Raw genomic sequence first — 12930 nt, 5'->3', positions numbered from 1 at the left:
TGACTGCTGTGATTCACTTTCGGAAAGTACTTTAGGACACGTGAAAACGGAAAGTCTTATATAGAAATGTAGTGTGCTGATTTCATTTTCCCACAGATACTTGCAAGTTTAAAATTGTGAAATAATACCACAGGCCCTGATAGCATTTAAAAAGCAACAAGGTGAACTTAAGTTTATTACTTTTTCGTGGCCTGTTGATATATGAAAAATTACATTCAGAACACATTTTTCTAAGAAATTAGTTATGAATTTAGATGTTTAGGTTAACCCTTGAGAAAAATCAGCTTTTGAGTGAAGGTAATTTACAATAAGAATTATTAGAAAATAACCTGAAGAGAAAAAAAATCTAGAAGTCACTATTGAAAAATAAACTCATTTTCTCCCTTAAAATTTATATTTTAGCAGGAATGAAGCAGAAAATTTTTGCCTACTGTTACTTTTACTGTAGTAGCTATATGTTAAAGCATTTACATTTTACTTTGTTACAGTTTTTACTCTGAGGAAAAGCACGTTAGATAAAAATTTAGGACTTGATATATCTACACATATATATATGTAGATATATGTGTGTTTGTGTATCTGTGTCTGTTTATATAGGTTGTATTATATAACATGATATATAGGTATATATTCAGTAAGATATTAAGACATGTGTTAGGGGAGTTGTCAGCATATGTAGGAAACAGGATTACTTTACATAATTTCCACAGTGATTCTATAGGAGTTAATGACACACATGCCATGGTTAATTCACATCTTATTTTTGTTAAAAAGTAAATAAATAACGTGCACTCCAAGTGAGATCTTTATTCCACATAGCATGTGCGGTGCATGTTCTTTCTAACTGGGCTAGTTTTTTTCTCATGCCATGGGAGCAGGTGGCATGAAGCTGTTTTGATGAGGTTAAAAGGCTCCTCCCCTCTTTCCCCAAGCAGCAGCCTGAAGAACGTCAGCAGTAATTGTGTGCCTGGCTCCGCTGTGCAGAGAGAGGGTGGAGGCAAAATTGATATCAAATAAGGGTATCAAACTGAGATCTGAATGTTCCGTTTAAGTTGTTGCTCATTTTCATTAGCCATGCCAGGGGTGTGAAGCTTATGACTTAAACATCCTTGGGAGTAAGAACATTTATTTTTGATGGATTTATATTTCTCTCCTCCATAAAGACTGAATTAGTGTTGTAGTGGCTATAAATGAAGGGGTTTCTTTATCCTCTTCTCATTTTATTATTTACTAATCAGACTTCAGCTCAGATAGATGAAAGAGAGAGGCTCTGTTGCCTAGATGTGAGGCCTTTAATGAGGATGAGAGACCCCAGGGAGCCGAAATCTGAAGTAGAACGATGCTGCTTTTGGGTTTCTTGTCATTTCTTTAGTTGCTTCGCCTCCCTTTTCCAATGGGCCTAGTGAGCAGGAACTATCCAAGGTGCTAGAACGCTGGCAGCTTTGCCGTTCAATGCAGACGGATTGCAGAAACAGAGAAGAAAGATTACTGCTTATTTCAGAAGGTAGGTTCTTTGTTTCAGAATCCCTGATTAATCAGCAGCAGCATCAACAGACTAAGGCAGCTGGAGAGGAGAGAGAGAGAAGCAGAAAGGGAGGGAGTCAGGGGTAGGGAGGGAGGGGAGAGAGAGAATGAGAGAGAGAGCTGGTTGTCACGGGGGAGGGACGATGCCACAAGCTAGGCTGCTCCAAACCTTCTGTATGTAAGTGGCAATGAGAAAGAGCATCTTTTTGGCTGAAAGGAGACATGTAGAAAGGATGTTTCTGATTTTTTGTTTTTATTTATTTTTGCCTTCACAGAATATAATCAAATGAGGCACCTTAGCCAGCCTGGGTGATTGCTTCGAGTCTTATAATCATCTGTGTAGCAAAGTGGGTAAAATTATTCAATTTCTTCCCTGCTGGACCTGGAAGGCGAGAGGCTGTGTGTTCATCCCCACCCATTAGCTATGCCCTCTTTTCTCTGAATGTCGATTTAAGGAAGCAAGCACCTGTCTTCTGCCACTGAATCTTCCTAGCAAACTTTAAAGGCCATTTTATCTGATAGAAAGAACATCAAGAATGCTCTGATCTCTAGTGATGAAGAATCTGGGAGTGGACACTTTTCCCATCCAGATACAATGCACTTTAATTGAAGAAAAACTGAGCTGAACTACAAGTCTATTTCTTATGGTGCTGGATGACTCCTACAGAACTGCCCTGAGATCGGCCACGAGAGAGGGCTCTGACAGATACAAGTCACCTTCTGAATATTGCACTTAGCTGTCCCTGGGGACTTAAAATTTTGGTATGTATCTCATTTTTCAGATTCTCTAAGCATGCTAATTGAATCCAGCACTAAATAGATCAAGCCATCTGGTTATAAGATGGATTGGATTTTAGCTGGGGATACTTAATGCTGAAGTTTGCATGTCTTATTAGCTGGAGCAGAAAGAAAGCCACAGCAAAGGCATCCAAGGCTTTAATGAGCCATTTAGTCATATTACCGCAGAAATGGTTAAACCAGATCTTCATTGGTAAAATAAGCCATGTTGAATTATTAAAAGCATTGAAAATATTTTCCAGGGTATTAATTGGCATTCATGTGGTGCTTGCTAGCTATTTATCTGCTATTCCATACCATAAATATTTTACAACAATGTCTTAGCACATTTATTTCAGCCCAGTTTTGTGTTCTCAAGAAAGAAAAAAGAAAGAAAAGGCACAGTACCAAAACGTAAAAATCCAAACTATCAGACTAGAGCAAAGCTGAAACTGCTTTTTCCTAACTGATAAGACATAAATTTCTTTGAGAAATATATATTTTAGTATCAGTCAATGCCAGGAAGATTTCACTATTCTCATCACAATAAATATTTGAGAACTTTAGGTGGACCCGTTTTACTTGGGACACACACTTATTTTGTTGGGGTGTCTCCGTTCTAATTCTTCCAACTATTGGCAAATTTTAAATACAAGAAATGCAGGTACTCCCTATCTGGAAGAACTAGTACATGAAAGGATGTTGTTCATTGTCATCAGGAAATCTTAAAGTTGTTTCAGTACCAAGAACTGAGATGTTGTTCTAAATATAGTCCAAAAATAAGAGAACTCAATAGAAGAGCTTCCACTATGTAGTTTTGGTCATTTTAACACGCAACAATTTATAACTGAGTAGTGTGGATTAATGACTGTAGAACACAAGAGGAAATTAACTTCTCTCTTAATATTTCACACTTCAGACAATGCTTCAACGTATTTTGTAGATAGTCGAGTGGTAAACAAATTAACATGAGAAAATGTGAGCCACAAATGACAAAATTATTTCATTTTTCTATGGAAAAAGCAACATATGTTTGCCAACTCAGCAAAGGAGGGGACTCTGTGAAGGACAGTACCGATTTAGCAAATCAGTGAAAGCAGATCTGAAGGGAAAAAAATACTACAACTTCACAAGGAACTGCAGAGAAGCCCAAGGACGTGGCGCATTCGTAAAGTTTAGAAAGAGAAGTGTAAAAATCCTGGAGACAGGAAGATTGGCTGTTTTTTTTTTTTTTTAATAAATCATAGCCTTCCAACCCAATTAAATGATTTCTATTGTTGCTCCAGTCAGCAATTTATTATATTGACTATATCTAGTTTGCAAATACTGCCTTGTAAGCGTCTGGAAACATCTGGCCAAAGGCTCCAAAAAGTACCTCAGCCATTGACATTTTGAGTGAGTCCCTAGTATTAGTGAAATGTGCAGTCTTTTCAGAACATAGGCAAATAGTCCCATGACAACCTGAAAGTTGGAGTGGGAGTGGATATCTGATTTACAATGCTTCTACGTTAACGTGATCAATGGCCATGTTAACCATTTTGGGAAGAGAGATAGTAGAGAAAAACTCACTACAAAGTAATCTGCTTTCTGAGGGGGGAAAAAAAAAAGCAATCACTGTCTTTATAGTCACTTCAACAAGCTCTCTTGCTTTTAACTCTAACATTTCCCATTTTGGGCAGAACAGCTGCATTTTGATGACAGTGGAATGAAAAATTAAGCGTGACCATTCGTGGGGTGGAGAGCAGGATTTCAAGCATAATCAAAGTGAAATTATAGGACTTATTTTTACACATTATAAGATTTGATCAGAAAAATAATTTTGATATGGTTTGCATGGGTTGTGGAGTGGAACCAGGCAATCTCGTCTGTTGATTTGGTCCTCCGTGAAGTCAGCAAATTTGATATTAATTTGCATATGTATTTTACATATGTATATGAAGCCTGATTATTTAAATACCTATTTTTTCAAATTGATTTGAGTACATGCAAAAAATGTAAAAGATCTTTTTCTCCTGATGAACAAAAAATATAGTCAAAATTGCCATGAGAAACTTTGGATGAATAGATACTACTGGACAAAATAAGATTCTCTGTCACAGAGAAGATGCAATAATTGGTGTGGGAGGGAAAAATCAAATTGTAATAAGCCAAAATCAAATAGCTTCCTCATAATGTTGAGACAGGTGTGGTTTGAAAACCTAAGAAATGAATAAGGGGTGGGGACTAGAAAAGTTTCCCATATGCATATAAAGTGAAAAACGTTAACATGAAACCAAAGCAAAGTGTCTCACGTTTCCACCATGAAACTTATCCCCTTCTATGTATTTTGTTTTTCTCAAATAACATTATAATAATAGCACAAAATGAACTTTATCTTATTCTGCCTATAACATTATCATATGGAGTTCACTGTGACCTAAAATTTAAGACATTTCTTACAGAACTTTAAGATTGGGAAGCAGCTCCCTCCCACATATATGTTCTTGATTCTACTACCCCTCAGTGTATGTGGAAAATATCTGGATAGGTAGAGTTTTCACAACTTTATATCTTGGAAAACCAAGGATTTAGATGGAGCACAGCTCCATTTCAGAAATTCTGAATAAACACCACAAGAAAGGAAAAAAGAAGCAGTACTCTTAAGGGCCAAAGGGCTAATTCACTGAGAGGATGCTGGTATGCTAGAACTCTGCTTTGGGTAAATGGTAATAAGTGGCTCACAGGAAGATTCTGCCAGAGAAGTCAGTGTACACATCCACTGGAACCATTTCTTATGGAGTTAGAGTGGTTGATGTCAAAATGCATGAAATTACAGGACAGAAGGAATCTGTTCTGACTTTTAAAGAAAAGAAAAATTATTTCACGTGTATGAGAAGATGGCATACCTGATATTTATCTGACTCTTTTGGTATATCTTAAAAAAAAACCAAACAGCCTATAGTTAATCAAAAGCCCTCTGACTATGGGGGAACCCAAGCTTGACACCCTTTTTTAGAGCCACACTAAATATCCTGCAGCCATATAAGATTTGTTTCTTGATTTGCAAAGGGAATAACCCATGTGAATGTATTAATATGATCTTAGCCAAAGTTTTTGCATGTACTTGCTTCTCAAAAATATGCTTCCATTTTTTTGGCTTGAACACTTAAATTCATATAGTGTCTCATCTTATTGGGTTCCTGGGATGCAAGCAGTGGCTACAGAAAGAGAAAGAAATATTTTTAAATGTTTCCATGTACTGTGTTTGAATAGCTGTATGTATATTTTCTGCTCTATATATGTATGTAATGGATAGTTTCATTTCAGTGAAGATATTTATAAAGAAATGTAATGTTACTTTCAGTTCTAGGTTCAGCATTAGTAAAGTCAAGTGATGATGTTAAAAGAAAATAAAGAAATGATTACTTTGATTAAAAGATAAAATTTTTAATGTCATAAATATGACCTGATTCCCACCTGGTGCCTCTTAGCTGAGTAAAGTGAAATTTCAAATTCTGATAAGTATCACAATATTATACAAAGTAATCTTTACAAAGGGTGTGGTCAATAGGAAATAACAAAAGTTTAAGAATAAAATAAAAGAAAGCTGAGTAACCATTCAGTTGTATTTAATCCAACTTCTGTAGCTCTTTATTAGAATAAGCTGATTCTAAATAGTGATCCAAAAATTGAATAAAAAGAGTGCCTTATAAATGCAGAATACAGCAGTACAAGAAAGGCATAAAGTGAATACTTGAAGTTATCTGTGATTTGTATGGGAATTCTGATCTCCATTATTTTAGATGCTTTCCCAGAAGAGCCCCTGACACAAATTTTAAATATTGACCACAACTTCCAAGAAAAAGAACATATACAAAAAAAATCTTGAGCTATTCGAATCAATGTTTTGCATTCCAAAGAAAACGTATCTGCTTTGTGGGTGGAGACCATGGATGCCAGCTTTCAACCACTGTGGAGGGGGGTGGGGTGCTAAATTTTCTAATTGGTTCTGAGCAAAAATGGCTGAAGACACATATCTCAAATAAAGGAGATGCCTGGAGAAATGCAAACTTTCCATACAATTTCACAGGCTCTGTTAAAATATACTAGGCAATGATTTTGACCTACTGACTGACATAGACTCATTAATTAATTAATTGCAATATGGCTAAAGATGCTACCTGAAGGAAGTTGCCTGTTTCCTTCTTAATTATTTTCTTTTATGATGCCAACTTTAGGAATTAGGTGCTCAAAACAAGCCTTCATAAAATGTTCGCATATAGGATTGTCCTTCAAGGGCTAGAACTGAACTTGATTTAAATCCAACAATCAAAACACAGTCAAATTTTTAGTGATAACAAATATATCTGATTAAATATCTGTGTTAGCCATGAATACACATTTCTGAAAGGCTGATTTAAGATCACACTTGTCTGTGGGTTCTCCCTGCATGGGCATGGTAGCAGTTGTAAAGAGGTAGACACTTAATATGATTCACTTTTCTTAGGGGAGGCCATGAATCTGTTCATCCATAGTCCAGTTTTCTGAGAAATACCATTGGGCTTGGATGGGTGGAGTCCAAGTGTTTGTGAGATGGGATACATGTCTTGGTTCATATTCCCCAAAGCCTTTATTTTCTAGATGTGAAAAATGGGTGTGCGTGCATGCTCAGCTGTGTCGGACTCTTTGTGAACCTATGGACTCTAGTCTGCCAAGCTCCTCAGTCCATGGAATTTTCCTGGCAAGAATACTGGAGTGGGTTGTCGTTTCCTTCTCCAGGGGATCTTCCCAACCCAGGGATTTTACCTGTGCTTCCTGTACCTCCTGCATTGCAGATGGATTCTTTACCTGCTGAGCCATCAGGGAAGGGGCAGAATGGATAAGTACTTTTAAATGCTTTTGGTTAGTGAGCAAATCGATTAACCCTTTTCACGGCCTCTATTTGCATACCTTTGATTAAGGAAGTTGAACATTAAGCATTCGATTCTGTTTCCAGTAAAACTATATTTATAGAGGAATTATTACAAAACCTTATCCTCACCACAGTTGAAAACTGTGAAAATCATCTAATGTTAATGACTAATAAATTTGGTCCCATATTGAGCATGCATTTTCTAACTGAATCCTCACAATAGCATAAGGAGGTAAATAACGATTTTTAAAATGTGGAGACTGAAACTTAAAGAGGTTAATTAACTTGCACAAAGTCATAGATCTAGGGGTGCTTTAGTTTAGGACTTTTAGGCTGTTGTGGTCAACTACTCCACTATATGTCCTTCAAGACTGCCACCGTTTCCCTCTACATTACAAACTACCTTTTACATGTGGACAAAAAGGCAAAAGGGCTTCCCAGGTGGCCCTACTGGCAAATAATTCACTTGCTAATGCAGGAGACACAAGAGACATGGGTTCGATCCCTGAGTCGGGAAGATCCCCTGGAGAAGGAAATGGCAACTCATTCCAGTATTTTTGCTTGGAAAATTCCATGGGCAGAGGAGCCTGGTGGGCTATAGTCCAGGGGGCCTCAAAGAGTCAGACATGATAGAATACTTAGCACTAAAAAGGGAAAAAAGGTGTGATACTTAAATAGTGATACAGCCCATCATTTTTTTTTACTTTTACTTTTGAAGACTACATATAACCATTGAAAGGTGTTCATCGTCAAAAATGCCGGCCATCACCGTGACAAACTCGGGAACGCCAACACTTCCCGGTGAATTAGTGCCCATGTCACACTGCGTCGCAGTTATTTACTTATTGTGCTCTTTCCCTGCTGAATGAATGTCTAGAGGGATACAATTTTGCCTTTATCACTGCCTAATCCATAATATCAGGAAGCGATGGCAACCCCCCCTCCAGTACTCTTGCCTGGAGCATCCAAGGGACGGGGAGCCTGGTGGGCTCCAGTCCATGGGGTCATAAAGAGTCGGACATGACTGAGCGACTTCACTTTGAATTTTCACTTTCATGCATTGGAGAAGGGAATGGCAACCCACTCCAGTGTTCTTGCCTGGAGCATCCCAGGGACGGGGGAGCCTGGTGGGCTGCTGTCTATGGGGTCGCACAGAGTCGGACACGACTGAAGTGACTTAGCAGCAGCAGCAGCAGCAGCAATGCATAATATGGAGCTTCCTAGGTGGCGCTGGTGGTAAAGAACTTGCCTGCCAATGCAGGAGATGCAAGAGATGTGGATTTGCATCAAGATCCCCTGGAGGAGGGCATGGCAACCCTCTCTAGTATTCTCGCCTGGAGAATCCCATGGCCAGAGGAGCCTGGTGGGCTACAGTCTGTAGGGTCGCACAGAGTGGGACACGGCTGAAGCAACTTAGCACGCAGCACAGCGTATAACATGTGCTCAAGAAATACTTGAATAAATGAATGATTGTCGAAGCAAATATCCTCTAGAATTGGATGACTAAAGCATGTTTACCAACATCCAGTTCTCATTGCTCTGAAGTGTTACTAGATTTCACAGTTGATTTTCATCCCCCAAATTTTCATCTCAATTAAAAAAACACCTTATAATAGGACTCTCCATAGTATACATATTTTATGATGTTATTATTTAATATTTTCACAAAATAAACAAATTTGAACTCTAACCAAGTTGAAAGGCCACTTAAAGAGATAATTAATTTTCAGAGGTGCACAGTTAATCTGGTTAATGTTTAGAATATATAAACTCCATAAAGAATCGCAAGTGTCATCTGGATGGAGAGGAAAACTTAAGGGAAGAAATAAAAATCTTTGGATAATGCCTTACACAATGGGAAATGGACAATTTGCTCCAGGGCAGAGTAGGAGTGATCATCTTCCACCCTGAGGCATTCTCTCTAGACTCCTTGTAATACTGACTTGGCTTGCTTAACTATGGTAGAAATAATTGCCATGAAGTTATGCAGATCTTTTTTTATTGAAGCACACCCAGTGCTGAAATCCTTGGTAGAAGTGAATTCCCAATAATACTAATGCTTTAGCTCTTTGAGTATCATGTTGCATCCCCTCCCGACAAATTACAATCATTCATAGCAGAATTTTTTTATTCCTATGTATGTTCACCACTTCTGATAGGATGATAATGAAATACAATTTGTCACATTAGGTGGTGGCAATTAGAAGTCCATTTCATTTACCAACCCATTACGGCTTAAAACCAAATTAAACATAAGAAAACAACATAACAGAAAACCATGAGTGAAAGAACAATTCATCAACCCTCTGGTTTCAACAATTTCTTACATGCTGAAGAATAAATCCTTAAATTTAGAGTGGGCTTCAAGTAACATATGGATTGACTGGCAGCTGAAATGCTAATAAACTCTGATAAGAAGTGAAGTTTCCATAGCTACGATCCAGGTTATGGAACATGATTATTCTTGTAAAAAAATCAGAATGGAAATAATTTGAAATGGTAAAAATAAAGGTCTAGGACTTCTACCTTAAAAAGCTCAGCTGATATTAAAAAAAAAATCTTTCTGAGACTGTTGAAGAAAGTAAAAGATGTAAAGGTGATTTATAATTTTTAAATTTGCCAACATTTTCTTTGCTAATTGATTTTGCTTTACCACAATGAATATGTGACTGAGGACAGTAAGCATTATTAAGCTATAAGTGTGAAATATTTATTCTGCATGTAATTAATAAAAATTCAGTTCTATTTTGATTGATACAAACACAATTTCTCTATCCTCTGGCTTCATTTATTTCTATGATTCTTTGGATACTTCTACTTCAAGCCATGCTGATTTCTATAGCCTGCTGGCTATCTATCTACCCATTCATCTATATATATGTATTTTTTACATGATTGTTACTGTCAATAATATCAACAAGCTTTATTATGTATACACTTATTATTGTTGAATTCTATGTGAAATTCTCTATAGTCATCACCTCCCATAATCTTCATATCAGTAGGAGCTAAGCATTATTATTTCCATCATTTTATAGGTGAGCTTGTAAAGTCTTACGTTTTTGTTTTGATTTGATTTTGGCTTTTAGATTTCCTTTCTGTGGCTCAGGTTTTTAATCCTTCAAGTAGCAAGGATAATCAAAATTGTCATTGCTTGAATGACCAGAGTGGTAAGTATTAACATGGTTCTGGTGATCCATGATTTTTGAGTTATAATATGAAGCCATTTTGGAGAACAATGGAGGACCCCAAAGAGATTATTTCTAAGCCAACTTATATTAGAAAAATGCATTTCCTTGATCACTGCTCTGTTTTGCATGAATTGTTCAGATTCATAAATCTTAACTTTAAATTGCAAGGAAAACATACAATAAGAAAGTTCATTCCAAATTATTACATTATTTTATTTGAAACTAAACAGAAAAGTTGTTATGGTGTTCAAAAAAGAAATAGAGCTTGGCTCTAATGTATCTTATTAGCATATGAACACATTTTTGAGAAACAAAATCATGGCTGTTTACACGGTGTGGTGTATGTGTGCTCAGTCGTGTTTGACGCTCTGCTACCCACCCCGTGGACTGTAGCTCACCAGGCTATTCTGTCCGTGGGATTTCCCAGGCAAGAATACCAGAGTGGGTTGCCATTTCCTTCTCTAAGGGATCTTCCCAACCCAGGGATCGAACCGCATCTCCTGCATTGGCAGGAGGATTCTTTACCACTTGTGCTACCAGATAAGCCCATAACCTATGTTATTTTTCCCCCCAAATGTTTACACCTTCACATCACCCTTCAGAGCAAGAGCTTTGACCATTGATTTGTTCATTTTGCCGCTTTGAGGAAGTGTTTGCTACCCAGGCAAAATTCATTTAATATTTACTTTTAACATGCAACTGTGCTTTCTAATGAGACATTTTCTCCAAGTAGATTCTACCATAGACACTAGAGTTTGGGGCTGATGAGATGTTAGGAGAATAAGCAACACCTTGCTTTTACCCGCATCTCTGATGAAAGTGAAATGTGCTCTCACCCCACAGGAAGTGTTCCTTTTCACATGAAATCCTCCAAGATGATGAGCTCCAATCCCGAGGAAGACCCTTTGGACACGTTTCTCCAGTACATTGAGGATATGGGGATGAAAGCCTATGATGGCTTGGTTATTCAGAACGCATCAGACATTGCTCGAGAGAACGATCGCTTGAGAAACGAGACAAACCTGGCCTACTTGAAAGAGAAGAATGAAAAACGCCGAAGACAGGAAGAAGCAATAAAACGGTAAGTATAAACGAAAGTGTCCTGAGTGTTGTTCACTCCAGGGAGTCTGTGAGTCCTTCGAAGACTGTGATGTTGTCACCTGCTCAAGAAGGGGTTTGCCAAAGTTAGACTTGAAAAGACAAAGTGAAAATGTCTCCTCAACTGTAACAGAAAACAACCCACCTTAGGGACAGGACTCTTGCCCTAGTTAACAAAAGTTGTTTACTTCTATGTTATGATTATGGAGGCGCAGATGGGATGAAGAAAAAATTCAGTTTCCTTTAAGTAAAAGTTCATACTGAACAATCTCTTGATAAAAGCTTAAGGGAACACACACTTATTTGATGTTTAATGAAAAATCCCCACCTTTAAAGGTCTTTGTATCATCCTTATCTTATAGTAGAGTTCATCTTTCTATGAAAAAAAGAAGTTGCTCAGTCGTGTCCTACTCTGCGACCCCATAGACTGTAGCCTACCAGGCTCCTCCGTCCATGGGATTTTCCAGGCAAGAGTACTAGAGTGGGTTGCCATTTCCTTCTCCAGAGGATCTTCCCGACCCAGGGATCGAACCCGGGTCTCCCGTATTGTAGGCAGACACTTTACCGTCTGAGCCAAAGACTTGTCAATAATTAGCCTTTTGTGAGTTTCTGAAGGGGGAGCTTCAGTGTGCGGTCTCTTCTGTGGCTATTACATCTCTTGCCTGGTACTAAGCGCCCCAGGTTTGTTCAAAAGAAGTGACTTTTATGCTTCAAAACCTACCTGCTACGTGCAAATGAGCCTCAATTGCAGCCTCCAAACTGAGGCTACATTTTCCAGTGTATTGACATCAAAAGAAGGATACACATTTTTTGATTTTTCCAAAAAAATGTTCAGCATTTTCTGAGTGTATATATTGTAGGGGTACAGGTAGAAATGTGTATTTGATGGAGTCCTATTTATTCAATGAAGTATATTTATTAAGGGCAAAGAGACAGAATTCAGGAAATTAATCCATGAATTGCCTGGATAACTGAATGGTAATAGTAAGCTGTCTTGATAGTTGGTGGATTTTTCATCTAATCTGAAATTAATCCTTTTGCTTACTCTCTGTGAACACTATAATACAAAGGAAAAGAAAATATTCTTTTCAGGTGGACTATTCATTCTTATGGGCTTCCCGGGTGGCTTAGGTGGTAAAGAATCTGCCTGCAATGCAAGAAACAGGGTTCAATCCCTGGGTCAGGAAAATCCTCTGGAGAAGGAAATGTCTACCCACTTCATTACTCTTGCCTGGAGAAATCCATGGACAGAGGAGCCTGGCAGGCTACAGTCCATGGTGTCACAATGAGTTGGACATGACTGAGTGACAAACACACACACACACACATACACACACACTCATTCTTATAAAGAAGCAAAGTAAGGATGCACTACTCCAGTCATTTAATGATTGATGAGGAAGAAGAGGGAGAGAAACAAGGAGAGAGATTTGGAATCAAAAGTATAGA

At 37.9% G+C, this 12930-nt stretch overlaps 1 protein-coding gene across 1 annotated transcript in view; it reads left to right on the top strand.

Annotated features, from left to right (window-relative positions):
* The first annotated feature begins 1662 nt into the window (after nt 1–1662).
* Nucleotides 1663–12930, top strand: part of NYAP2 (neuronal tyrosine-phosphorylated phosphoinositide-3-kinase adaptor 2) — a 308670-nt gene continuing 297402 nt past the window's right edge. Inside the window, exons 1-2 of the mRNA XM_040228470.1 lie at nt 1663–2286; nt 11227–11464. Of these exons, the coding sequence (XP_040084404.1) occupies nt 11244–11464 (221 nt within the window). The 5' untranslated portion in view covers nt 1663–2286; nt 11227–11243. The remainder of the gene's footprint in view (nt 2287–11226; nt 11465–12930) is intronic.

This window comes from Oryx dammah, unplaced genomic scaffold (assembly GCF_014754425.2).
Source record: "Oryx dammah isolate SB20612 unplaced genomic scaffold, SCBI_Odam_1.1 HiC_scaffold_27, whole genome shotgun sequence".
Classification (NCBI taxonomy): Eukaryota; Metazoa; Chordata; class Mammalia; order Artiodactyla; family Bovidae; genus Oryx; species Oryx dammah.
Note: the sequence above shows the minus strand (reverse complement) of the source record. Positions and strands in the feature narration are given on the sequence as shown.